Raw genomic sequence first — 27534 nt, forward strand, 5'->3', positions numbered from 1 at the left:
TCGAATGAATTATCATTAATCCAAATTGAGGCAATCAGCTGACGCGCAGCTTTTATGGTTAAATATGTGATATGTATAATCTGTAACTCAGATATATAATGTTTTTTACGTTTTGAATTTGTAACACTAGTTTTTAGATCATGAATACGATGTAGTTACATTGAAACGTCGAGTAAACTCCTTTTCCTAATAAGAGCATTTTTACTTGTCGCAGTAACCGGGATAAAGATAATTTTACACAGAATACAATCTGTAACAAAGATCAAAATTCAAATTTGTATTCCTTAAAATTTGTATTCCTTGATTGTTGTAATTAGCTGCTCAAATTTTCTGTGTACACAGTCTGTATTCTGTTAAATATAGTTACAATTCTCTTTCTATAACCGTCATCATAACAAGGTCAGTCTATTGTAGCCGATATATGCACCTCATTAAGGGGACAGACACCAAAACTGATCATGGTTATGTAGACAAACGAATTGTTTTGGCTTGAATATTATAGATTTTTATAATTTATACATTTGAAGTTGTAGGCCAATTTTTGTCCTTTTTTACACACACACAATATACAGTTAAACCCCAATGAAGTGCGCCCTAATTCACCGAAAACCCTAATTTACTGCGGCTATTTCCTTTCTCACAAACTCCGCTACTGCACCACTGTAGAGCATCTCATAGGGATTTGAAAATTTTGAAAAAGGAATCAATGTGATAGTTTAAGTAAAGAAAATCGGCCCAAAACCTTTAAAATTACTCAAAAACTGGTATTATAGTGACAGACGTAAAAAAGCTACTTTAAATTACTAATGGAATAGTGGTTGTTTCTCACCATGATCACCAAAAGTTACTAGTTTTTATGTACGTTGCTCCCCAATGTTCACCAAACGTAACCTGTTTTGATGTACCCTACTCCCTAAGTTCATTAAAATTTACCAGTTTTAAATTTGTATGTACCTTTCTATTTTTGTTCGCTAAAAGTAACCAGTTTTGATGGACCTTACTCCCCAAGTTTACTAAAAGTTACTAGTTTTGATTTATCAAATTTTTGCCTATTTTCATCCATAAAACAACGAGAAATTTGGATTTGGTGATGGGTAAAAACACAGAAGAAGGAGTTTGAATGGAACAAAGTGAGTATCGACATGTCAGCTGCCTTCAATACCATCCGCAGAGGTACAACAATCAGACTACTAGAAGCTGCAGGATGCTCCAGAGACGACCTGAGGCTTGTACAATACCTCATGGCTAACACCACTCTAGTAGTCAGAGTGTGTTCTACTGACTCAGAGATGTTCTCTTTCAACATAGGAGCCTCCCAAGGAGACAGCACAGCTGGTAAATTGTTTACCCTCAATCTAGCTGAAGCTGTAGTGCACATAAGAGCAGTCCTCCCCTCAAGACCCAACCCTCCGATAGCCGATAACCACATGCCTCTTGAGTCCGGCTATTCAGACGATGTAGAGGAGATTGGTGAAGATATGGAGGAGTTACAGGATATCTTTCAGATCTCCAAGAATATTCTAAGTGAATGGAGTCTCTTTGTCAATGACACAAAGACAAAGTTTACCAGAGTATATTTGGAAGAAGTTGGTGCCTGTGACGAGTGGGGTAACGAACTAAGAGGAAAAGAGGAGTGGAGAAACGAGACGCTTCTTGGTACTAAGCTTGGATCAGAGCAGGATGTTACTAATAGAATAAATAAAGCTAACTCTGCCTTCTGGTCATTTGACAAGCTGTGGTGCCAGGGATCAGAGAGGAGTCAGATAACTGAGAAGAGAAAGATCAAACTCTACGACTCACTAGTAGTATCAGTGCTCCTGTACAACTGCTGCTGCTGGGCCGTACCTCAGCATGTTCTAGAGTCTGTAGATGTTGTTCAGAGGAAGCACCTCAAGCGCATCCTACACATCTATTGGCCTAGCTCAATATCTAACAAGGCCCTCTACGCTCGTACCCAGACCAGGCCCCTTTCCGAGAGAGTGGAAAAGGCACGGTGGACAATGCTAGGTCATGTTCTACGCAGTGACAACGACACACCTGCCTACCAGTCTCTGTTATTTGCTACACTAGGATGTCAAACACTAAAGGGACGAGTGGGTAGACACAGAACTAATTTGTATGATATTATTGTGAAAAAGGACCTATTTAAGAGACAAATTTATTTGAAAAATGAAGATGATTTTACCAACTTAGTGAACTTAGCAAGAGATAGAGAAGGATGGAGGAGTTTATTTACTTTGAGACATATTGAACGAATGAGTCTTCGTAAGCGTAAATAGGCCAGCACTTTGCTGAGCCTCTTTAGGTGCTCTTTTGTTTATAAATGTTATTATATATATATAAAAACACACTACTCTTACAACACAACCACCTACCAGCCTTACAAACACTCACTACTTCTAAAAACAACCACCAACCAGCCCTAAAAACAACCACCAACCAGCCTTACAAACACTCACTACTCCTAAAAACAACCACCCACCAGCCTTAAACACTCACTACTCCTAAAAACAACCACCCACCAGCCTTAAACACTCACTACTCCTAAAAACAACCACCCACCAGCCTTAAACACTCACTACTTCTAAAAACAACCACTCACCAGCCTTACAAACACTCACTACTCCTAAAAACAACCACCCACCAGCCTTAAACACTCACTACTCCTAAAAACAACCACCAACCAGCCTTACAAACACTCACTACTCCTAAAAACAACCACCCACCAGCCTTACAAACACTCACTACTCCTAAAAACAACCACCCACCAGCCTTACAAACACTCACTACTCCTAAAATCAGCCAGCAGAAGTGGTTCACCAAAAGTTACCAGTTTTGGTGTACCTTACTCACCCAGTTCAATGTTTCCACCCTAAACAGCTACCAAAATTTTCTGGCAGATCATCTGCCGTCTTTCTAGCTTATGGATTTGGAGGAGTGCCTAAAATAGGCAAAATAGGGTATATGTTAAACGTATAATGATGTGGTGTACAATGTAAAACCCTCATATATCAGGGTGTGCTGTAAATCAGAGTTTTAACTATTCACATAATAATCTAAATCGGAAAGCTGTCATTTAAAGGATGAGGGGACCTTAGAAAAAGTTTTTTTCTCGTGCAAATCCTTTTATTACATTAATCGTATAAACCACTTTAGAGAAATCCGCAAAGTTGTATTTCATTCGCGCGCCGAGATATCCAGCCAAAACAATTTGAACCTGTGACGTCAATTATGTGAGTTGCTCTGATCCGCGCATATAGAAATACAGGTAAAATGAGCGTGCGGGCCGACTAAATTACTAATTAAGAATAAATTAACAATTTACGATACTAACGAGCCTATAACCAATGGAGAGGAGACTTTTTATGACCGGTTGAAAAAAGAATTATCACCCTACGATAACCATGAGCCGAGATACACCTGGAATAAGATTGAAGTCACACAGAAAGGCATGTAAATTATGTATATTTATAGCTCCCAACGTAACACCTAGCAACTCCCTGTTTCGTACCACAGTTGATATATCAACATGTCATATCAACACAACACGGTCCTATTAAAAATGGATCGGGTAGGTATGAAATGCATGTCTTCATTCCAGTTGGACAAGCACCAAGCACCAAGCTTTTAAGTTCTAACTCACTATGTGACACTACTTATAACGTAAGCAAGATTTGCAACTATTACACCAAGCAATATTATACCAAGCATAGCAGACGAACACATCCACATTCGTTACGCTTTACACTCAAGTCACAGCAAACTAAAACGGTAAATTATAAATGAGTGTACAACTTAAGGCCGGTACACGCGCAGTGTCAAACCGCACGTGCGTACTCAGATAGGACTAGAGGCGCCAAGGGCCAGCTAGTAAAATGTCTTCTACTACATCATACATTCTTTTTAATTGTGTCCATATCGGGTTTCAAACAAGTCAAAACAAAATAGCAGTTTGTGGTTTAGTTAGCGGATGCTACTTATCTTAGCTATTTATAAATAGAAATACCTACTACAACTACAAGAAAGCCTTTCTGAGTTACATTTAACTATTATTATTAAAGAGAATTATTCGTAACTTAGACTAATTCAGTGCAACCAAAGATACCGCTCTCGCAAACGCCAAAGGTAACACGACGTAATTAAAACAGAACAGAAAAAAATGTTGACACGAGCAAAGGGTGCGCGCGCACGTTGGTCTTAACACATAAGTGACGTCACAGCCCAAAATTGCTATCAGCCAATAGGAGCGCGGCGTGATATTGCACGAATTAACGATTTCACAGTCCGGCGTATTTTTTGATTCTACACACTTTCACAGGACTTAAACGCGAATATTTGGAAGTAAATTCTAAGGTCCCCTCATCCTTTAAGGGAAGGTTTGTGTTAACTTGGGGTTTGAGGTAAATCAGGGTTTTATCGTATCATGGTATTATATATCTTGGTATTAACCGTCATTTATACTTCACGAGTTTCAATGAAAATAAAGTTATCTAAACTGCACCTAGACTATACATTAAAACAATTCCAGCCATGGCAGAAGCAGAAGATCAAGGAAACAGTATTTCTGCTGACTTTGTAAAACTTGTAAGCAATGACGAACACGAGTTCATTCTGAAGCGGTCCCATGCTCTGACTTCTGGTACAATCAAAGCTATGCTGTCCTACCCGACCAGTTTCAAGAACAAAGAAATGAGCAAAGTACAACCTTTACTTGTTGTTTCTCCCTTTTTCATATCATTATCAGCTTGAAATTTAGACCTTTATGAATTTATTATAAGTATTACCTTTTTAATTAAGATCTTTTAAACAACCGATATCTAGCTATTAAAACTGAAGTTTAATTACAAATATTTCTCAAACCTCCCCTGTCGTATTGTAGATATAAGATATGTTAATTTATTATTGGAGCTCTCTCCCTAACTCCGTATATAAAGTATTGTATCTCAGGTGCAGTTCCGGGAGATCCCATCCCACGTTCTCTGTAAAGTCTGCATGTACTTTGCCTACAAGAACAGATACACAAACAGCACTTCTGAGATCCCTGAGTTCCCAATCGAGCCTGAGATCGCTCTGGAGCTTCTGATGGCTGCCAACTTCTTGGACTGTTAACAAGGAGGAATCTGCATAAAGATGGGACAATCTGCCTTCTGCTAGTAGAACTAAGCTGAGCACACATGAGTTTGTTATTTGCGATTTGATATATTTGGTTCCTTACAGTGTGTTAGTTCACAGGAAATATTTCATAAATGCCGAGCACTTCAAGACTTGAAGCATGAATTATGTTGTATATATTCTTTGAACCTTTCTTTCCTTATCATATGTTAAAAAATTACAAAGATGCTGATTAAGATATGATAATTGTCTAGTTATTGCATTTACAAGTTTATTTGCAAATTTCATGAATTGTACTTCTTTCAATCCTTCGGTTTAGTAGATAACATTTGGCTGTTACCTGACCAACGGTTACATTTTTCGACAAGCACCCTGACCTGCGGGCTGACATTGTTCACAATAACATTGAAATATGAATTCTGTTGCGGCGCGCCCATCATGAATTGAAATAATAGCAGCCGCCAAACGCTTCCATGGCAATGAAAGTTGTGAGTTCAATGCCGGCAACCTGCATGCTCCAAATATAACATTAATAATTAGGTATTAGCTAACTATTGAATTCACTGATAATACTTCAATGCACAGCTAGACTTTGTGCCTTTCTTTATTATGATTGTAAAATACTATGACAATATAGGATGTGGTGAGTTTTTCTATCTGAGCCCCTCACGATGGACAATGTTGAAGACTGCAAGAACTTCAGCGAGCTCCAGGGTTACTACAGGAGGAAAACTGAAGAAATCGCAGCAACTACCGCCCTCATGGCAAAATGTAATGACTAGTTTGGTTTACTGCTGGTACAATCTAGATTTTTAGATGGCGTATGTCTGATTGTCCTGTTTTCATTAGACTATTAAACGTTCTCCTCAGATTCGGACATCAGCTCGATATTAGATGAGGACAGGACAGTCTTGAACGAGATATGTACTGATCTGGGCAAGAGTCAAAAACTGTTGATAGCCGTGAATACCGAGAAGGAAAAGTTGGCGTACACTTTGGCTTGTAATAAGGTCAGTGAGAGGTGATCATATATAATTTCCAGTAAATAATAAATTTACCACATATTATATAAGATTTCTTTTGGGTGTATTTTCTGCGATTCTCTGTATGGATCAGCAAATCTAAAATAACCATTAACCAAATTCTAAAACTTTACAGGTGACATTAGCCCGGCTGGATGTACTGAAAGAGCGGTTTCAGGAACAGCAAGAGAATATACCAAAACACATGCCAACTCCAGCGAGTAGAAAGGAGGAGGAGGAGAATCAGATCGAACAAATCGAGCAGATCGATAAGCCCATATATCGACCGGAAACCAAAAAATCGAAGTTACCTTGGTAAATATTTTTTTGACGTGTTCTTTGCTTCACATTTTCCATATTTTCCATACTACCTGAAATATCGGGCGTGATACTTGTGACCAAATTCAGAACTGTTTTACATTATATCCTCCTCAGTGTGCGTTTTGAGGAAGAGACGCCAGCTATCAAAACCATAAAAACTCGCCAGGTTGCAAGTGCCGGATCAAAGATACCCAGCAAAAACAAGAAACAGAAACTATCCCGAACGACTATAGTGCCTTTAATGAACTTCCTCACTACTGAAGAGTTCAAATCTCTACCAAAGTCAGTATACCTTTCTGAGATATCGTGACTTAATGTAACTTAACTGTTAAGATGTTGGTGACAGTAAGGGATCGTTCACATATTACCATATTTTAAAGCCAAATTTTTGCCATTTTAGACCCCTCCCCCCGTTACTACCGGTTCCTAATACTATCACCAACATGTAAACCAACATTGGACCAATGGTAGCATGTTTGCTACAAGTTGATGACAAGTAATTTCACTTGCCGAGAAGTAAAATTATCAAACCAAGCTCAAATCCGACCAAAAACGGTTAGGGGCCATTCACATGTTAGGTAATCAGCCGAGGGGGGAGGGGGGTTTCCAAATTATTACGTTAGTGTAATTTTTACACGATAGCTGATTACGGAGGCTCTTATTCTAAAAATTATGGGATACATACCATCTCCGACTAATTTATGACTCTTGTAATCCCTTGCCTTACCAGGTACATGGTGGGAAGAACAAAATACGACCTGATAAACTCTATGATTGAGGAGCTGAACACGGTGACAGTTAGCAAGTACAAGATCATCGACTCACCTGTCAACAAGCTCAATTCTGAAAACATGCGGCGGTTCAACGTAAGTTGAGATGATCAAAGAACCATGAACTTTATATTAATATAATGTTGCAGGCCACGTTTATTTAATTTTGTTCAGATCTCGTCTCTAATCTCCCTTATAACCAATCAATATTTTCCCTGATGATTATTGAATGAATATCCTTAAATATTCAGAGGATGACGGCGCACCCGGAGACGAAAGATACGGCAGGGATGGTTTGGTTTGAGGTCGAAGACGTCAAAGACTTCGCATCAGTCCCCACTCTTGCACCTGCCTTTCTCAAGATGGTGCCTATTTTAAGACATTGTCATCGACTGAGACAAGTGAGGGCAGGAAAAGTGGAGAGATACATAGTCTTGCTGTGATGAAGTGCAAAGTTGAACCAGTGTTAAGTTGGTCAAGATATGGTACATTTTGAATTTTGATGCCAAATCGGACGATTTTTCTTGAAAAAAGACCTCTGTTCGTTGTTACGCCCATGGGTTGGAATCTTGGGACTACAGATGGTGGATCATGGTAACTTATCGTACTTCATGCCTGACAAGATGAATTATTCTTAATAGTACAATATGAATTTATGTCCTGACTTTAATACCGACTTTTAACTATACCCTTACGAAACTATTAATATTTATTGTAATGTTTTTAATTGATGAAATTAACCATATTTTTATCACTTTAAACATACGGAAAAATGTCTTTATTTTGCTGGGAGTTCTTTTATTGTCGAATTACTTGAACTTAGGGAGCGTTCACAATGACGTCAGCAGCAGAGGGGGGGGGGGGGGGGGGGGGGGGAGGGGGGGTATCGTCTTCCACCAGTGCTTACTCCCTTGCGGTTCGGGATCGCTCACATATTAGATTAAAGCTAAGTCAGGGGAAGGATTTGGTTGTCAGACGCTGCCCGACCCATCATCTCATCGGCAGCCGACGAAGCTAGATGTTGAACACGAAGCCGTATAAACCTTGCAAGTGTAATTTGTAAAAAATAAAGTGGCTTACGTAGCCTGGGGTCTACTCTGCGCTGTATGAATAGGTTGTTACTGCCGGAGATATTCTTACTTTCAGTGTACAGTGCACGTGGTTTTACACCCCCTTGCCTGGACAACCTTTTAAAACGTGTACAGCCATACAGGGCACGTACGTACGTATCTTTATACGTGCATGTATATTATGCGCGCCGCAATGATGTGTCCGGAAATTGGTGGTCTTTAAGCCCAGGTGAGCGCCTATTTGTGCTAGTAGTGAGCACATCTTACCACGTTGACCCACATCAGAATCCTGCCGGACGCGTAATATCCCCATTGCGACAAAGTGTAATAACTAATAGTTGTCCCTCTGAAATTTAATTATGCGCACATCACATGAATACACACTTATTGTATTTGCGAATTTATTAACAATTGAAGTTTTACGTGCAAACATTACCCCATAAATGCTAAACTCTGAACTATTTAAAACAATCGATATTGTGTGAATTACAAATAAAATTATTTCAACAAATAGTCTAATTGTAGTTCAGAATTAAGTATTAACGCAGATTTGACGGTGGCAAAATGTCAAACTAAAATACTCCGACAATAAAACTTTTTTACAATTAAACTCAACTTTACCGACCAAGCTAGCTATGATACTCTAGAGTATGACGCTTAATTAATTCTAGAAAAAAATAAATCGTACATGCGTCTGCCCCAAAGTTCTGTAAATCAATGTCAGTGTTAGCTACAAAACTATATCGTTTCCAACGTACCGGCAGTAATGCGATTCTACGATCATGATCAATAGACATAATTTAGGAAATTTAGAAACGGTCCGAAACTTTGTAATTACAATTTATCACTACAAGGTTAAACTCAAGTTATTTGCGACCTTTTGTTAGTTTAGCTAATAAAAATAGAAACTTTATCCATTGAAATTGATTTTATCAGCGCTTCAACACCAGTATATATAAGTTACCCTGCTGTATAAAATGGAGCTAGTCTATTTAAAGAAACTAGCCACAACAGCCCACAGCACCTCATCGGCACCGTCCTTTACTGCTTCCATGTCCGGGTCCAAATCCAGTAGTTCGCGCACGCGCTTCATCGCAAGATCGTAATCCTCGTCGGAAAGTGAGGAAAAGGCGTGTTCGAGAACCTCACTGGCCTGCGCCAGGTACACCAGCGCTAGAGCGCGCTTGTCCATGCGCTGAGGGTCGTTGATCCACCTACTGAGAAGTGTGTCTTGGATTTTCTTGATCACTCCTTGTTTTTGGCACTGGTCTAAAAGAGGGTGGGTCGTCATGTCGAAGACTACAAAGTTCTGTTTTTCAGTTGTCAGTATTCCTTTTTCCACTAAGTTCTTGGCTATCCTTTCGCGGACATTTCTGATCTGATATCTTAGCTTCAGTGGGTTCCAAGTCTCGCCTGAAGGGATACTAATGTCAAATAATTCGATTCTATACACAAATAATGTATAGTATATAATGTATACATGTATTTAGAGCTTTTTAAATTTATATAGTACAACCAATATTTACAAACCAACTTCTCGTAGGGTGGCAGTTATTCAACTCCCAAATAAGTCGTAAAGAGGTAGCCAGTAAAATTTAACAAAAGTGATATTATATATAACATTGCCGTCATTTCGTGTGACTATCCTTCATCATATGGACCCGTGTCAAAGCCGACGTGTACACATTTATATTGTAAAGCTGCTGTATTAAAAGATATATTATAAACTAGTTTAATAAGTCCTTTATCTAGTGGTATTGAGCATCAGGTAATAGGTTGACGGGAAGGTTTGTAAATTAATTACATTTGAAGAGGTAAGAGAGGTGAGGGCGAGGGACAATATTTAACAATTTGTACATTATGCAACAGCCTATATGCAATTAGTTATTTGTATATTACAGAATATACAGATACATGTTTATTATGCAAACAAAATTCGATTAATCACAGAATAACTATAAGAACATTGTGTATGATCAAACTAACGAACGACTCATTAAAATTGCGCAATCTGAGTGTAGGAACAATGAACACCACATCACTAATACTTTGTTATAATAACCAAAATCACGTACAAATAAAGACCGGGAGCAATCATGTTGCCTGGCGCCGGGGGTTTGCCTTTTTTGGTGCCCCAAATGAGGCAAATTGAGGTTGGAACTCCCCCTTGCAGGATAAAAGTCAAATAACACAAACCACTGAGTAGCTCAATCCAGCTCTGACATGTTTCTGGTGGATCTGTTTCTTTAACATGACGTAATGCTTCATCCAGTAGAATGTCCCCACATGGCGTATCGTTCTTCATAATTACCTGGGACCACAAACATTTTACAGAACATACAAACAATTGCAGTTACACTCGGTATATATAGTAAGAGTCTTACTGGACACAGTGATAATACATTTAAACAGTAAATAACACGTGGCAAGGTCAGTGCTCGTGTAATGTGTATATAATAATGCCCTAATCGTGTTACAATGCTCTTCATTCGTAACGCTCTTTGTCTTCACTATTTAGCCTTTTTTACAGCGCTGCAAGAAGTGATTGAGTGTGCCGGGCCAGATGTTGAACAAAGCAGTTTAGGTAGAGCCCGTTCAAGTTTAACGTAATTACTTTTGGGCCGCTTTTGACCCCTTTCTTCTCCTTGAGCATTTTAATACACGTAACCATTGTGTAGAAATTATACTAGACTAATTATTTCGGACCCCCCCTCCCCCTTAGTGATTACCTAATATATGATTGCTAACTTAAGTAAATATGAAACTGTTTGAGACGTACCCTGCGGCTGAGCAGGCTGCGTTTCCTCATTCCCGTGTTATCAAGAGTGATCCGTCCCCGAAGTGCAAGTTCTATCAGCATAGCTCCTCTTAAACCCGACGAGATATTATCGTTCCAAAACGAAGTGTAACCCTGGGTTGAATCGTTAATTAAACTTAATCAAACTTATTAGAGGTGTTCTGGTTTGAAAATGGCACAGTAAGAACTTCAGCTACAGTATTCTGATTTCTGATTTGAGGTTTGGCTTATGTCTACTGTAGCTGTCTAGCCTTGCTCTTTCGCGTGAATATATAATTTGTTTTGACATTTGCACTGAATTGCCCATCAGATTTGAAGCAACCAATCCAATTGTCACATTTCAAAGCACAGCTTCTCCGCGAAACTCATTCTATTCAAAGCAAACCCCAAAACAGTCGATAATAAAATTACGGTGGATGAGTAAACTCATAACATTCAAAAATTAAATTACTGATGTGAAGTGATACATTACGCAAGTGCATTTCATCACCAGTTTTCGAGGACAGGCTTGTGCAAAAATGGACGAGCAATATAAATAGGATCTTATCAAAAGATTGAGAGGGGATTATTACCATTTTTCCGATATCCTGTCATCCTACCGTCTAATATGTAATAATTGTATGAAATAATTCATGTAATAATTAAAATTCACGAAATTACATATAAAATTAAACCTTCCAAATTTACCTCTTTATCTTTTATTCCTACAAGAATGACCTCCTCAAGCAAAGTCAACCTAACATCTTTATCGAGAGGGGAGTAATCTTCTTCGGTGTCTGACACTGGCTTCTCTTGTGTGCCCTGAGAAGGAAGGTAATGTTAACCAAGCTCATCATAATATATTCTCCGTGCGTGTATGGTAGAGATATTTCTTGACAGTATGATATAAAAAAGTTCGAATGATTAGCTTGAACTCATCTTCTCAACATGCGAATAAATATTTTCTGTAGTTTCCCAGTATAAATAGAACATTCCATCGGATATTAAGTGACCCTGACTCGTGATTTCCTTCACTCAAAACTGTATTGCACCCCAAATGAATTACACGACAATTTTATAGTTAACTTTTCACGTGTAGTGAGCAATATAATCTAGAAGAGCCGGTGTTAATGTATGATGTGTGTCAATAAAGTGTTAAATATGACCGTTACCTGAGCGTCAGATCCAACAATTCGTCTCTGAACGAGGCCCTCCCTTGATGCCATAACCAAAAATATCTGTTTCTGCCTAGATATCGGCTACATCATTTTTACTAAATCCTATTGATAATTGTAAAAGCTTGTTAGGTCTGCCATTCAGAAAAATATATAGCGTATTCCTCAGTGTTATAATATTTGTAATAATATATAATTATAATAAAACATTTATTTAATCATTTGTTTATGGAACCTCTAAAGTGTGATATCAAAAATTCAAACAGAGACTTGATAGCGCCCATCTAGATCTAGATCTGGTCTAAAATAACAGAAACTGTTACTCCTCCTGAATCAATCCATAAGAGCTCAATATCAAAAGTAAAAATATTGTAATAGTTGTGACAATTTAGTCAGGCAAAATGAATCCTAAATCTATAAATACTCTAAATACAAATAAATTGGCGATTCAAAACCGTCATAATAAGGCAATAACTATAGCTGTACAAAATTAATAAAACAGTATGAAATAAATACAACTTGCACAAACATGTAATTGCAGCAGTCAATAAATAGTGATTAGACTGAAGATTATAAAATTACTGTCTGTTTAATACCCATTATATAAAAATGAGAAGTCAGACTAGGCTCTCACAAATTTCTAAACTCTGGACTTTACAGTTTGTATACGAAAGCTGGTTCGTGCGAGGTTGAGATGTTCGACATGTTCGACATGATTCATTCCTCTAGCTAGAAAGCAAGATAACCTCATCTGAGTCAAAACTTGGTTTGAGCATATAAAACAGCTTTCTTAACCGTTGCGTCTGTGAATGCGATTCTTAAATTAACTTTATGACATTTGATTAATTTTAAAGCATTAAAAATCGTGATTACAAAGTTGGTCCTCATCCGTTTGAATAAGCATGGATATGAGCCACAACATCATTGCACTTCAACTCCATATGTAGTGTGCAGCGCCCTGTTTCATCTGGAGCGGTGTAAGTTCTTTTCATGCTGAAACCGTTTCCTCTTCTCTTTTTTCTCCGCTCACCTTCCTCCTAGGAGAATGTGTGTTGTAAGTGGTGTTATTGCTCCTATTGGTCGAGAGATGACTATGTCAATATCTATAGTCAAGTCAGTAGCTGTAACTCGAAACAATTTAAGGTTGGGGACTGGGGAGGGAACAAATATTTCCATGATATGAAGAATTTGTTTCACTTCTAGTTGAAAAGCTGTATAATACAAGCTGTAATATCACCATCCCAGTTACCCTTTATAATCGTGATTTTAAGTTATCAAGATATATATATTATATAAGTATATAATAACGAAAAAGAGGCGACAGCGAGCAAAAATTGTTCTTCAAGTAATTTTTCTTAACAAACCTGGTTGGAGGCCATTGATACATATTTGGGGTTTTCTCCCACTTTGACGTAGAATCTGTTACTGATGGTTTGAATACAGGCATACATTCCCTTCCGCTCGAGATAACAATCATACAGAACAGGTTGATAATAGAGCAAATCGTGTCCTGTGAGCTGCATGCTGTAGTCGAAGCTGTCTTCATTCGTTTTCTTGGTGAAACTGCAGGATATTGATAACTCTTTCATCTTTCATTATTACTTAATGCATGACAAGTGACAACTTTGTATTTCTAACTGGTATTATATATGAAAAATGAAAAAGAAAGGTAACATTTAAAGTACCTTGTCTTCATCATCTCCTCCTTTAAAGTAACCTCAGCTTTATCATAAGTTTCTACACCACTTTCGGTTTCTTCTAATTTTTGTGGTGTATACGTGTGAGAGGGGAAGCTGAAATATTTCTTGAAACTGTCCCCAGCAATGCTAACCAGCTCCACTACGTAGAAATCACCTATAAGTGAGAATAGATACACATGTCACATTTGAGTTAGAACAACTTTAACTTTGAAAATTGTAATTGTGTCTATTATATGGTATTAGTATTGAGCCACTTTAATTGCTCATACTTAGCTTAAATTCTTGATATTAAATCATGCATGATAAGGTTGTTAATTTTAAAAACTTTTTCGATTTTAAGCATCTTATTTTCCCATCCTTACGCTGGTCATCAAATACCCCTGATCGTTTCTTGCTGCACGAGAATTTGCATTTAAACTTACCAGCAATGTGAATGACATGGAAGGTTGAGACATCCTCGTCGGCACAAATTATATCAGTGGTTCCAAAAACAGCAGAAAGAAACTCTAGCTCGCCTTTCTCTTCGTCAACTATCCATTTTCTTTGAAACCAATCCATGCTACCGAATAAGTAATTGATTAAAAATTGTTATTCTTATAAAATATCAAATGCAGGGATCAACTTTGATCCAGAAATTGAAACATTGTCAATACAAAAATTTAGTACTTCATGTGATTCTTAAGAATTTGGACATTGACACATTTTCACCGCCAGTTTCTTGCCCCCTGTCAAATCCTTTCCATTGAAAAAAAATTTCCATCCACCTTTTCGTAAAAAAGTCAAGGTGGTAGGTTACAAAGGGATTTTAGAGATCAGGGTAGGTGGGTTAAGATATGTTATGTGTCACACTTTGCCATGACAACAAAACCAGGGTTGCTCCTTCATAATTTGCGTAAGGCTGTAATCAGTGCTCAGCTAATATATGCTATGGTGAACACAAACACCGAACAATCAAAATTTTCGTAGCAGTAGAGAAATAAACAGAGAGCAGCCTTAATGTTTATAGAGACATGAAATGGTTACCACTCCATCTTAGACGACAACTCCATCTGTCAAATTATATGTTTAGAATCATCCATGACAATTGTCCTACAAACTTTATGAACAAATTTAGTTACATATCAGGAGGTAGTAGGAGCGGCGAAAGCTGCAACCTATATGTTAATAGATCAACATCACATAAAAACTTTCAATACTTGGGGGCAAAATGTTGGAATAATGTTCCAACAGATCTACGAAATCTGCCCGATGTTAAAAGCTTTAGTGATTCGTATAAGAAACAGCTACTCTCATCTATAACAACAGACCCTAATTATACCGTCGACAATTCATATGACAAATTTTACACTGCAATCATAGTCGACGATAACTAAGTATCTTCTATTTCTTTTAAATCTGAGGCATATATAATTGAAGTGTCGAAAGGATATTCCCTTTTTTACCACCTTACCATTCTGATTGATTCTGCACATGACTGACATGTTTTAACTGGAGAAGGGGTTCGCACAGTGGTAGTTTTATAAACCACTTTTAATTTATTGACCTATTATACCTAGTGGTAGTTTTACAGACCACATTTAATTTATTAACTTATTATACTTAGTATTTATTTTTGGTGACTGTATCACCCAGTACAGTTTTAACATTTGATAATTGTACAGTTTATTGACGACACATTGACCGAATGTTATTTTATATTCTAATTTATATACTAGATATTTTATTTATTTTCCAACAGACGACAACTTCCTGTTTTTTTTTTTTCTTCTATATTAGTTACTCATATCTCTTGTACAGACTGTTCTACAAGGACATTGACAGATGATACTCATATTAGGCATTCATTATTGCATCTAAATTATTTCACTTGCATTAGGTTTAGAAATTTATTCTCTGGTTAACAGATTTCAAATGTTTAATTAATTTGTAGTATGATAGTATATAAGAAGTTATTTAATTTTGCTTGGGATGTTGTGTTGACTGTTATGTTGGGGTTTAGTGGTGGTATGGAATTTGAATTCTATATAAATTTACACTATGAGGTTGGGGCATTTTGCATAGTAAATATGGTTACTACTCCTATATATCATATTATTTGATTGGTATTCGATTTCTGATTATTTCCCTAGGAATATGATTATTATATCTCAATTTGGCTTTAGGTAGGGTGCCCCGCTAAAAGAACTGGATTCTTCCAGGAAGCATCCCGTGCACAGAGCTTGGTCTACATATATATATTAAATTATTAACCATTCATTCTGTATGTGCACGGAAATTTATTTCAATCAATAAAATGTCAGCTGGATCGATCATTTCAATTCAATCAATAACCCAACATAATACAGGGTAGGCCAAAAGTCAGTGTGCAAACGTTGGCCTTAATAGCTCAGTCACTGAGTGCCCAATTGAAATAATTTGTTCTGGTATGACTTACTACCACCACTGGTTCGAGAAATTTGTCAAATCGAAACATATTTGTGTTCATTTTTTTCAAAAGAAGGTTCATTTTCGCATTTATTTGATAGTTTGGATAGTCGGATCGATCCAAATTTTATTGAATTGTGTTTGGCCATTTAAATTACGTTTGCCCTGAAAAAAATGAGAGTTCTAGGTTCTCAGATGACCGAGATATGAACCTTAACGAGGTTATTCATTACGTGTGATCAGGTGATTGGCTTACCTGATCACGTGATAAGGTCACCCCGTTAACCACACCGTTAAACATAATGGGAATCGTTAAGGCTGCCCAATTAAGGTGTCGTGTCACGGTGTCACATAATCACCCAGTCAATTTTGTTAACGAGATACACAAAATGCTTGATAACTTCGTCAATTCAAATCCGTTACACATCATTTTTTCAGATCAGATGCAACATTTAATAATCTACCGTCTCTGAAAAAATTAGGCGTCCAGCATGTTCAGAGAGAACAATACAGGTTTTCTAATATTCCCAATATTGAATGGACGTGGTTTAAAATATTCGAATTTTCAAATTTTGGCGACGGAATCCTCGAACCAGTAGGTACAGTAAACCATCTGCAAAGCAACAACCCTCAAATATAAAACACGGCGGAGGTATAAGACCCAACGTTTGCACACTGACTTTTGGCCAACCCTGTATGAAAGCAAGGTCTAGTGTGGCGAAATTTTAAATGTATTGTATTGACTAAAGTAAAGTAAAGTAAAGTAAAATTTATGACATCACATCATCACACATGTCTACAAACTATCATCGCACTGTGTGAAAAAATATATAATAAATATTTCCCCACCAACATTAATTAATTATCAAATACAATATTTAAAAACAATTTCATCAAAAACATTACCCTATTTTAAAAATTTCCCAGTGGAATAAAGATTTATAAAACGCTTTGCCACATAAGGATGGAACCAAAGATAATTGTTATGTTTCTCTTTATTACTGACATAACTGGCTCCCTCAATTCTTACTTCATTAGAAACATTCCAAAAAAAGCAATCATTTGTAATACTTTTAGAAATCATATCTATCTTATATCCTTCTAATTTAATTTTAAAACCTAAAACTGTCACAGAGTTCTTGACGTCCGGAGGGAGTTTGTTCCAATATGGAATAACTCGCTCCGGGAGAAAAGACTTCTGGATATTCTTGACCTTTGTCACACTTTTACTACATCTATTGGATGAAACCAGACTAGAAATCATCAATCTTGTTACTGTTAGAAACAAGGTAGCAATTACAGGAAAACAAATTTTTAGAAAAACAAATTTCAATTTTGGTATTTATTAATAACAGTCAAAACATATCATATCATAAAAATAAAGCCGCGCGTTGGTTGACTGCCTCAGTAAGGTGAATAATTTAAGCTTGAATTACAAGTTGGTTGTAATACGATTAGGCGTTTTCGACGACCGGTTGACTGTTATTTATGTCATTCCAACAAATTACCTACGTGAGAACAAGAACAAGCAATATACAGGAACTAGCATTACATGAAGTATGAATATTTGAACCACTCAATAGAGCATTATAGTTGAATACAGATTCACGACAATAAACACATGAAACAATTTTAAATTAAAATTATTCAAACAATATACACATAATATAGCAATGACCCTATATAAAATCAACCTTTTAAGAATTCAAAAAATTCCCTTAACAATCAAAAATTACCCTTGGCCTTGTGGCTCCAAGTTAAGATCTAGACTGTTTATATCGACAATGTTTTTTCTTGCACCTCTGTCTCCACGGAGAGAAATCACTGTTGTTCTAAGGATTTCAAAGCGAAGGCGCTTTCTTATGTATCCTACAGCGTCTGAGTACCTCTGGCCAGTGTGGTAACTGGTACTCCATCTTACTGGCCAGCTTCTTGACCAGTCTCTCAGCTTCCCCACCCATTCCACCAGAAGTCGAGAACACTAAAGCTAAGGTGTGAAGCTTCCTTTCTCCACTTCAAGAACCCTTGCATTGTAACATCGCTTTTTCTCACATGAAACAATACCAAAACTTTTAGCTTCAAATATTCAAAATAGGTGAAAGTGAAGTTTAAGTTTCTCAATTTTAATTGACTTAAATCAGAAGTGGTTTCATGGATCTTAAGCATGATACTAAGAAGCGGACTGATCAGAGCTTGCAGTAATAAAAGATGTAATGTCCGCCAACACGAAAAAACGGGCACAATTCTTGTTTACATTAATCATGTTTCAACAATGCTGATAAGGCTAGTGTGGAGCACATTTGAGAAGACTTCCTTTGACGTGCGCATTTTCAATCCCAAATCGCCAACAGATCAAGGAAAGACCATGCCACAGCTCTACACTCTGCGTGAGAATGAGAAAAAGAAGAAATAAATACCGTCGACGAGTCCAACTCAGCGCGCGTCGTTGTATACTATAAAACTAGAAACAACAAAGGCATTAAGTTTTAATATAAAGTTATGTAATTAGACTAGCTTTGAATTTGTATTTTGATTGTTGATTTTGAATCACCCAATGACTTATGGCGAAAATGGAAAACATTTCATTGAGAAGTTAACATTTAAAGGAACAAAAAATTAACATTTTGTTGTGCATGTGTTTACTCAAAACTTTTTGTTTGACAATTGTGCAAATCAGCATTAATTTTGATCATTCCATGATTTTAAGAAAAATATTCGATGATAAAACAAATACATTTAATTTAATTTAAAACTTGTTTTCCTATTGTATTAAAAACTTACTTTTTGTTTAATTAAATTTTACCAGGCATGTCTATGTGCGGCGCTCTTTTTGGGATCTCGATCTCGCATATAATCCACGATTCTGCATATAATACATAAATTCACATAGCCATGTGTATACGCTTGCTCTAATCAGAGCCCTCTCACTTGCAGTAGCGCGTCACGCAGTACGCGTAGGCACATGGCTATGTGAATGTATACGCATACTACGTGACGAGCTTGTTTCTTTGCCGCCTTCGGCGGTCGCGCGCTACTGCAAGCGACAGGGCTCTGGTTAGAGCAAATACATGAAAGGAGCAAGCAATAACGATTAAACTAGCAAACTAATTGTAACACCTTGCAGACCTGCCGCGCACGAGTGCGCGGCCGCTGTATCATGGCTTTCGCCACGATACTACTTAGTGAAATTAAACGACAATGGGGTCACAACGTGGTACAACAAACTAAGCTTAAGTAGATAAATTACATATTATATAAATTCATTGATTGTGACTGTTAAAATATAACAACTGGTTTGAAATTTAAACTTCCTATTATACCTGACGCGTGGTTTTTCATTCCCTTCGGCGGGGCCCTTCGTTACGCCACTGCACACACACTTTTTGGGATTATTTATATAAATAATATAATACTGTAACATGTGATGCAATGTGATGTCTTGAATTTAACTTCACCTTATTTAATTATTTGTCTTTCTTCCAATTGTTTCGAATTGGCATAGTTGATAGTTTACTTTGATTTAATATTCGTGGTGATAAGAATTCAGAGACCAGGACACTTGGGCACTGTCTAATCAGTAATCATTTGATCAAAGTCATCATGAAATGCAGTGTTACTTGCTGTGAGGTGTATCAGCTACATGGGTTGGGGTCCCCCCCTTTTTTTTTTTTTTTTTTTTTTTAAATGCAGTGTTACGGTGTTCCGCTATTAATGGACCTTTTTTATTTTGTCGCACACGTTCTTTTAAAATCTGTAAGAATTTATTGTTTCAGTATATTTCTTGATGATGTGTATAATCTCTATCAGGGGGTACAGAGGTACCAGAACCCTTCCACCCATGGCAATAGGTGATTTGGACCTTAACCTGATCAACACTCTTAAACCCTAAAAGGTCAAAGTTTAAACTTTAAAAAAAAAAAACCAAATATACACAATAAGGTTTGGTACTTTATCCGTACCTCCCCTTTCATAGAAATAATAGCAAAAATATACACCTATCTTTAAGAACTCAACATCTGATATAAAACATTCGCTCAACCAAAATTAAAACAATTTTCCTGTTAATAATTTAACGGGGGTTTAAATGGGGGTTTAAACTGCTTTTTGTTGTGATGTGATTTAGTGGATTTTATATATATTATTACAAAGGGTTTTATTTTAACCTCAGTTTTTAAATTTGTACCATTTTTACAGAATTTTTTATATAGGGTCATTGCTATATTATGTGTATATTGTTTGAATATTATTATTATTTCTTGATGATCTGTTAGAATTTCTTGTTTTAGTATATTCATATAATACTGTCCAAGAACACTGAACAGTTGATGAGTATGAAATCCTTTACTTAATGATATGTCTATTTTCAATATACACTTTCAAGCTAGGTTACAAAGCACTCATGGGTAGTCTAGCACGTAAACAATGTGAAAATTCATGGTTATGTCAATGCCTTAATTGGTTTTGTAATTGCCGAGACATACCTAGCTAGCGAAAACAACCTGTAGCTGTAGGTTCATGCTCAGTCTTCAGAAAAACTATTTCTATGAAAATGAAATGAGATGAATAAGATAAATATTGGATTTGCTGGGTGTGGCTTTCTTGGTTTGTATCACACAGGAGTGGTTGCAGCCTTGTCTTCCCATGGAAAAGGATTTGTATCGAAAATTGACAGGTAAGATCAGGGAAATGAATATATATTATATATTACATATTTTACTTACATTGTTTATCATGGAAATGGATAGGTATAAGAAAATTTACTAACATTATTATACATTATACAATAATAACTTAATCACATTTTCTGCCATGACCCACTGTACTGGTAATATTCAGCTACTGCCTGCTGTATATTGAAATTATGCATTTTCAGGGTTTCTGGTGCATCTTCTGGCTCCCTTCATGCTGCAATGCTTGTTTGTGACACCCCTCTAGACAAATGTATTTCTATAGGACTACAGTAAGTATTGAAAGTTCTGCTCAAATCCTTGGGATAAGGCAGACTCAACTGATTCAAGAATAAAATTTCAAAATGCACAGGAGGTAGCCAAATTTGCTAATTTTCTTATATTTAATAAATAATAATAATAAATTAATGTTATTTTTATACAGCACCAAAAGGTTAAATAATTTAAATTTAACCCTTATGCTCAGCTGTAAATGATACTTCAGTTAAACGAGAGTGTGCATCTTTGCCTTACAATATTTTGAGTTTTAAAACAAAATATTTGAATTACGTAGACCATTTTCATTTTTCCAACAATTTCTTTTTAAAATATTTTTATTTTAGAGCTGCAAGTAAGCTGAGGACAAACATACATAAAATACCCTGGCAAGATTTGGACAATGAGCTGAGAACTGGACTAGACCAAATCTTGTGTGAAGATGCTCATCAGTTAGCTTCTGCAAAGCTTTACATCTCTGTTACTTCCTGGACAGCATCTTATACTATAGAAAATAGGGTAAGTGGAGTCCTTTAGTCCTTTAGTCTCTCTCATACAAGTAAAATACAAGAATAATACAACATTTTAAACATTGTGCAATTAACTGTGCATGTACCTTTGAGTTAAATAATGAATACATCTGATTTTATGATTTTATTACTGTTGATGTAACATAAACCCCATTGCAATTTCAGCTAGTGTCACACTTCGAGAGTAAAAGCGAGTTGATTGATGCCCTTGCTCATAGTTGCTTTATTCCACTCTACTCAGGTTTCTCCTTTCCAAAGCAAGGAAATGAATGGATCTTTGATGGCGCTTATACCGACAATCTACCACTTTTTGAAGTGAGTTATACCATCAAAAGTCTACCAAAGTGTACACCATGGTGAATGGTCATGAATAATCTTGCTGTCAAACGAAAGAATGTAAAACTTTCTAGATTATATATTAATTTTATGTAAATTTACACATTGATAGCATCCAATAGAAATGCACATAATCATTGCATGAATTTGAGTACTTGACTATGACCATTGTACAGGAATTCGAGAATGTGACGGTATCCCCATTTGCTAGCTCTGGTGCTGGAATATCTCCCAGGGAAAATAAAGATAATCAGTTTGAAATCGTCTATATGAACACACCTTATGCAATGACATACAGCAATATCAAACGTCTTTGGAGGTACATGATATTAATCAGTGCATGATTGCCACAAAGCAAACGCTTACTTCTATGTAAAATAAACAAAATTTTTCATAATTTAACTATGTTATATTCAATTCTTCAGAAAGACTCGGATAAAACAAAAGCAACTTCATTGATGGTAGGTGCATAATAATGATTATATATTTCAGAGTTGTAGTGCCTCCTTCTAACGAAGGACTGAAACAACTCTACATGACTGGATATAAAGATGGTAAGCTCTTCCTCAAAAAACGAGGTGTCTTCGAAGCTGCACCTGTACCAGATCTTCTTCATCTCTTTGACCAAGAAGACTCAAATGGTTGAGAATTACTCACTGTCACATGTGTTGTAATACGAGTAGTAATCGTGGCCTGGTATTGTGAAAATGCTCTACAAGTGAAGAATTAAAGCTGGTGAATTTCTTTGTGTTGGGACTTTGATATCATCTATCTACATGGTGATATCCTGTGGTAATATCATGTTCTCTACGTACACTGTTGGACTCGCGTGACCAGACCATTTTATGAAATCTAACCAGTACAGTCAATCATTATGAACTTGAGATCTTCAAAAATTGGCCCCAAATGGACAGAACTTTAATTTACTTTAATTATTTGATTTGGATTTTTACGTTTTGTGATTGTTATGTTTTGTAATTAATAGTGATATTTAGTTAAAACCTGTTTGTATCTATTTTGCCCCTGGCCAAGTAATAAGTAATAAGTAATAAGTAATAAGTAATAAGTAATAAGTAATAAGTAATAAGTAATAAGTAATAAGTAATAAGTAATAAGTAATAAGTAATAAGTAATAAGTTATAAGTAATAAGTAATAAGTAATAAGTAATAAGTAATAAATAATAAGTAATAAGTAATAAGTAATAAGTAATAAGTAATAGGTAATAAGTAATAAGTAATAAGTAATAAGTTATAAGTAATAAGTAATAAGTAATGAGTTATGAGTTATGAGTTATGAGTAATGAGTAATTAGTTATAAGTTATAAGTTATAAGTTATAATAAATTTGTTTGAAGAAACAAAATCATGATATATGTACATGTATGTACATGGTTAAGTTTGAGACTTAGTTATGGGGGTAAAACGTTATGAGATGAATTTCCGGAGGAGTGAAAATGTTTTTTCCTTTTAGTTTGTTTTATTTATTTTTATTTTTTCAGCTTGCGATGAGTTTAGATAAAGGAAGCCCCACAGTGGCAGTTAAAGTAGAGTATGAAGACAACACAGAGCAGGCAGATCAGCATTTCTCAAGCTATCCACAAAGCAGCACAAATTGTATAGCTAAAACAGAAGAAAAATATGCGGATGAATGCCTAATTTCATCCTCTGAACTAGCTAAGTTCTGCGATTCTTCAGTTAGCTTAACGAAAACTCACTCGAAAAGTTGTTATAAATCTTGTTATGAAGGGCCAAGTATTTTTGTCAAAACTGAACCAATTGAGTTTGATGAGAATGCCCTTGGAGCTTCTCTTGAAATGACACCTACTCCTATTAATGGTCATGGTCTCAATTTGGACAATAAAGATATCCTCAGAAGTGAATTGGAATACAAAACTGGTATTTTGAATATCGATGCGGTTATTATCATGGATAATCAACAAAATGCAGTGATTGAAGCTGACACTGAATCTCAAGCATGTACCACGGGTTCTGATGACACTAATGTTAATGTAAATCATGTGCCAATAATAGCTCCAAAATCAGCTTTATCGCTGAAATTCCACCACAAGAAGTTTCTTAAAAGAAGGCTTACTGACAAGAATTTTGATTGTATTGCTCAACTAACAAACCACCAATTGCTTCATACAGGGGAGAGTCATTATGTCTGTGAGTTTTGTGGTTTTAAAACTCAAAGCAGTTGTACCTTTAAAAAGCATAAGGTAACATTCCATTCTAAACATAAAGATCAGGCCTGCTCCTCAGATGATACGGTTTTTCAGGAAACTTTACAATGTCAAATATGTCCTTTCACAACACCCTCTTGGACAAACTTTACTGATCACCTTGTTCAGTCCCATCCCAAAAACAAACCGTTTCAATGTGGTCAATGTTTGAAATATTTTTGTTACCAGACGTCCCTGATACGTCATACATATGGTACTAAAGGCCGTTGTTTGCGGGTAAAACATGAAACCGGCAAAATAGTCGAGAAAGGAAATCAGACCAAATGTGTTCAACCAAAAACCAAAAGGGGCCCCTCGGTTTCAAAGATGATGGCAAAGAATTTAGTAGTATGTCAGGCTTGTAATGAACAATTCCCTACTTTGAAGGTCTTGAAGCGGCATTTGAAGTATTGTGTGTTCAATTCTTGATGGTTTTGACATTAGTTTATATAATTGTTAGTTATGGGGGTTGTATTATATGGGAGTTATATTACAGGGGGGGGGGGGGGGGCAATTAGTGCCAATACGTTGGGTCTTATACCACCTCCGTGTTTCATATTTGAGACCTGTAACTTTGCAGATGGTATACTGTCACTACTCATTCGAGGATTGTGTCACCAAAATTTTAAAATTCGATTTATGGGAGCCACACCCAATCAACATTGAATTGCTTTTACTCGTGTTTGTGGACATATTAAAGACTCCGTTGTAACATATTGCTACAGGTAATTGAATCCGGAATATAATCTGAAAAGATGGTGCGAAACGGATTTAAAATGACGAAGTTATCGAGCAATTTGTTTATTTCGTTAGCAAAATCGATCGGGTAATCAATGATTACCCGATCACTAATCATGTGATAGTTTGCTACGATACCGTAATTGGGCTCTCTGCACGATTCCTATAATGCAGATTTAGTTTCAACTCAATCACCTGATCACACGTGATGAACAAACTCGTTATGCTTCAAATCTTGGTCATCTGAGGAGCTAGAACTCTCATGGTTTCAGGGTGAATGTAAATTGAATAGCCAAACATAATTCAATACAATTTGGTTAGATCTGATCATTTAATCTATCAAATAAATGCAAAAATGAATCTACATTCGAAAAAAATGAACACGAATATTCTTTAATTTGATGTTTTCCTCGAATGAGTGGTGATAGTAAGTCATGCCAGAAAGTATTATCTCAATCGGCCTCGGGCACTGAGCTATAAAGGCCAACGTAAGGGTACTGACTTTTGCCCCCCTGTATATTATGGGAGTTATATTATATTATGGGAGTTATATTATATTATATTTTTAGTTTTAAACTTGGATCTTAAATATCAAATACTCGTGTTTCCAGTTTGTGAGTGAAATTTAACATTACCGGTATTTTGCCCTAGTCATATGGTATGCAATGAATAAATTAAAAACATCTTATCCTATAGCTTTATTAACAGGTTGTCTTTTAAGGTTAAATACAAATTTAATTCAAAAACTCTTAATCTTAGCAGTAACAATGTTGACACCGGGGCGCAGGTCGCGTCGCTCTATCCTAACACCATCACGCTCTTCCACTAGTAGTTCCCGCATTGCTAGCCCTGCTCCTTCTCTTCAGAAAGCCCAGGTTGGTGGAATTGTGGGATTCAACGAAATAAAGCCATTCCTATTTTATATTTAACCTTAATCTATCCTTCTTCTCCTCATAAAACACTATCTAGATATAATTTTAGTAACCAGTTCATCACCCCAGATAATCTCAGAGACCACACAATACAAGCTCACCACTGTTCCCAACTCGATACACTCCATAGCGCGTGATGTGGTGAAGCGGCGCAGAGTATCATGTGCAGGGTTCAGCGCGGGGCTGGGTTACGCGTGTGAGGGTAACCGAGTGGTGGTGTGGCCGGTGGGAGGTAACAAGATGTTCGAGTTGTTGGTTCCTAATCCTGTCTTCAGTGTTCACATTACTGAGGATAACGGAGCTGTCGTTACCACTGGTTTGTAACTTGCTATTTATCGGCTTGTGTGATTAAGAAATCTGAGGAAAATTGTTAGTCTGTAATGTACTTTGCGGCTTCGTTCGGAGTCACTAACCTCCACTCAAAGGGTGATATTTTTAGTCTCAACAGCTTAATTACCGGTATATTTTACAGTTAGCTGTTAAAAAATTGTACAACATGACATATTTGTCATTCTAACAGATAAAGGAGAAGTAGTGAGGTGGAGCAGAGTAGACCAAACACAGCGCTACACAGTACAACACAGCACCATAACAGATACTGTAGTGGACACCACGCTACATCATGACAACAACACTCTTCTGCTCCTTGATTCTGCTCACAATATTTGGGCCTCTGATAACACCGGACTTGCTCTGCTTAATCCTGGTTCTGCGCTCGGAGGTAGGTAGTTTTACAGTGGGCATTTTCTGGGCCGATGACAAAATCGGAAAAACACGCTTTTTTGGGGTATTTTACGTACGGCGCACCGACTTCTATGTGGTTAATTTTAAATCGCGCGGGTCTTCACGTACGTATATTTTGTAGGATGTGTAGCTCTGCATTTTGACCCGGGAATTTAAAATTGTGTACTGCAGAGGTTGTGTATGATCGCCTTCATTTATTTGGGCCTTTTGATATGAGCACTCAGATATTAAAGCATTTCGTTCTAGGTTTATCACGACGAGTGAGCAGCATGTTCTGGACCGCTCCCGAAACCCAGCTAGGAGATGCTATCAAGATAGTATCTTGTAATGATGTGATATTTGTGGTGGGGACCAAGGGACTTCAGAGGATTCATGGCACCGCAGTGAGTTTTATTTTTTAAATTATAGATAACGAATTTAGTCTATTTGAAGGTTTAGACTGTTCCTCGAACGCTTTTTTTAGAGCAAAAGTTACGATGTCATTTACACAAGCAGAAATTTAATATTGATCTTGCGTGGCTGGCAAAATTATGTAAGCATGAGATGGAATCGACAAAAACTACTGTCCTTTTGGCATCAATAAGGAAAAAACACGATAACTAAAAACAAATGTTTGCTCTTACATTACGTCTTGGAGGAGTCATTAACAAGACATCCATATGTCGTGTAACATAGTATTGGTTTCAAGATTTCTAGCCTACAAGTTTCATTGCCAATTTT

General features: G+C 36.6%; 7 protein-coding genes across 7 annotated transcripts in view; 5 read left to right on the forward strand and 2 right to left on the reverse strand.

Moving 5' to 3' along the window:
• The first annotated feature begins 1142 nt into the window (after positions 1-1142).
• Positions 1143-2491, forward strand: LOC134815520 (uncharacterized). Its single transcript, XM_063824060.1, has 2 exons — positions 1143-1950; positions 2379-2491. Exons 1-2 carry the CDS (start codon positions 1143-1145, stop codon positions 2489-2491), a joined length of 921 nt encoding a protein of 306 aa, XP_063680130.1.
• A 2031-nt stretch (positions 2492-4522) lies between these two features.
• On the forward strand, positions 4523-5399 carry LOC134815077 (elongin-C-like). The gene is made up of 2 exons (XM_063823550.1): positions 4523-4698; positions 4948-5399. Exons 1-2 carry the CDS (start codon positions 4531-4533, stop codon positions 5107-5109), a joined length of 330 nt encoding a protein of 109 aa, XP_063679620.1. The 5' UTR covers positions 4523-4530; the 3' UTR covers positions 5110-5399.
• A 348-nt stretch (positions 5400-5747) lies between these two features.
• On the forward strand, positions 5748-7993 carry LOC134815182 (spindle and kinetochore-associated protein 1-like). Its single transcript, XM_063823691.1, has 6 exons — positions 5748-5883; positions 5983-6122; positions 6271-6449; positions 6570-6737; positions 7186-7321; positions 7477-7993. Exons 1-6 carry the CDS (start codon positions 5784-5786, stop codon positions 7666-7668), a joined length of 915 nt encoding a protein of 304 aa, XP_063679761.1. The 5' UTR covers positions 5748-5783; the 3' UTR covers positions 7669-7993.
• A 779-nt stretch (positions 7994-8772) lies between these two features.
• Positions 8773-12378, reverse strand: LOC134815143 (Golgi phosphoprotein 3-like). Its single transcript, XM_063823646.1, has 5 exons — positions 12244-12378; positions 11780-11893; positions 11075-11206; positions 10492-10606; positions 8773-9708 (listed from the first exon to the last, which is right to left on the reverse strand). Exons 1-5 carry the CDS (start codon positions 12295-12297, stop codon positions 9284-9286), a joined length of 840 nt encoding a protein of 279 aa, XP_063679716.1. The 5' UTR covers positions 12298-12378; the 3' UTR covers positions 8773-9283.
• Positions 12379-12856: 478 nt separating this feature from the next.
• LOC134815100 (uncharacterized) lies at positions 12857-14520 on the reverse strand. The gene is made up of 4 exons (XM_063823578.1): positions 14369-14520; positions 13932-14100; positions 13611-13809; positions 12857-13283 (listed from the first exon to the last, which is right to left on the reverse strand). The coding sequence occupies exons 1-4, from the start codon at positions 14502-14504 to the stop codon at positions 13131-13133; spliced, it is 657 nt and encodes a 218-aa protein (XP_063679648.1). The 5' UTR covers positions 14505-14520; the 3' UTR covers positions 12857-13130.
• Positions 14521-16360: 1840 nt separating this feature from the next.
• LOC134815069 (nuclear pore complex protein Nup133-like) overlaps positions 16361-27534 on the forward strand; it is a 30258-nt gene continuing 19084 nt past the window's right edge. The window contains exons 1-5 of the mRNA XM_063823531.1: positions 16361-16369; positions 25901-26013; positions 26140-26386; positions 26591-26791; positions 27061-27197. Coding sequence (XP_063679601.1) covers positions 25906-26013; positions 26140-26386; positions 26591-26791; positions 27061-27197 — 693 coding nt within the window. The 5' untranslated portion in view covers positions 16361-16369; positions 25901-25905. The remainder of the gene's footprint in view (positions 16370-25900; positions 26014-26139; positions 26387-26590; positions 26792-27060; positions 27198-27534) is intronic.
• On the forward strand, positions 20750-23176 carry LOC134815633 (patatin-like phospholipase domain-containing protein 4). The gene is made up of 6 exons (XM_063824181.1): positions 20750-21042; positions 21244-21330; positions 21661-21832; positions 22009-22158; positions 22356-22498; positions 22672-23176. The coding sequence occupies exons 1-6, from the start codon at positions 20930-20932 to the stop codon at positions 22823-22825; spliced, it is 819 nt and encodes a 272-aa protein (XP_063680251.1). The 5' UTR covers positions 20750-20929; the 3' UTR covers positions 22826-23176.

This window comes from Bolinopsis microptera, chromosome 5 (genome assembly GCF_026151205.1).
Source record: "Bolinopsis microptera isolate Bmic1 chromosome 5, MBARI_Bmic_1.0, whole genome shotgun sequence".
Lineage (NCBI taxonomy): Eukaryota > Metazoa > Ctenophora > Tentaculata > Lobata > Bolinopsidae > Bolinopsis > Bolinopsis microptera.

Coding starts and splice junctions, on each gene's coding strand:
- LOC134815520 (XM_063824060.1), top strand. CDS start 1,143: ATGTCAGCTGCCTTCAATACCATCCGCAGAGGTACAACAATCAGACTA. Junction 1,951..2,378: donor TAACAAGGCCCTCTACGCTC/GTACCCAGACCA, acceptor ACCACCTACCAG/CCTTACAAACACTCACTACT.
- LOC134815077 (XM_063823550.1), top strand. CDS start 4,531: ATGGCAGAAGCAGAAGATCAAGGAAACAGTATTTCTGCTGACTTTGTA. Junction 4,699..4,947: donor AGAACAAAGAAATGAGCAAA/GTACAACCTTTA, acceptor ATTGTATCTCAG/GTGCAGTTCCGGGAGATCCC.
- LOC134815182 (XM_063823691.1), top strand. CDS start 5,784: ATGGACAATGTTGAAGACTGCAAGAACTTCAGCGAGCTCCAGGGTTAC. Junction 5,884..5,982: donor TACCGCCCTCATGGCAAAAT/GTAATGACTAGT, acceptor CGTTCTCCTCAG/ATTCGGACATCAGCTCGATA. Junction 6,123..6,270: donor ACACTTTGGCTTGTAATAAG/GTCAGTGAGAGG, acceptor AAAACTTTACAG/GTGACATTAGCCCGGCTGGA.
- LOC134815143 (XM_063823646.1), bottom strand. CDS start 12,297: ATGGCATCAAGGGAGGGCCTCGTTCAGAGACGAATTGTTGGATCTGAC. Junction 11,207..11,779: donor TAGGAATAAAAGATAAAGAG/GTAAATTTGGAA, acceptor GATTCAACCCAG/GGTTACACTTCGTTTTGGAA. Junction 10,607..11,074: donor GCAGCCTGCTCAGCCGCAGG/GTACGTCTCAAA, acceptor TTGTGGTCCCAG/GTAATTATGAAGAACGATAC.
- LOC134815100 (XM_063823578.1), bottom strand. CDS start 14,504: ATGGATTGGTTTCAAAGAAAATGGATAGTTGACGAAGAGAAAGGCGAG. Junction 14,101..14,368: donor CCATGTCATTCACATTGCTG/GTAAGTTTAAAT, acceptor TCTCACTTATAG/GTGATTTCTACGTAGTGGAG. Junction 13,810..13,931: donor GAGGAGATGATGAAGACAAG/GTACTTTAAATG, acceptor AATATCCTGCAG/TTTCACCAAGAAAACGAATG.
- LOC134815633 (XM_063824181.1), top strand. CDS start 20,930: ATGAATAAGATAAATATTGGATTTGCTGGGTGTGGCTTTCTTGGTTTG. Junction 21,043..21,243: donor TTTGTATCGAAAATTGACAG/GTAAGATCAGGG, acceptor ATGCATTTTCAG/GGTTTCTGGTGCATCTTCTG. Junction 22,159..22,355: donor ACAATCTACCACTTTTTGAA/GTGAGTTATACC, acceptor ACCATTGTACAG/GAATTCGAGAATGTGACGGT.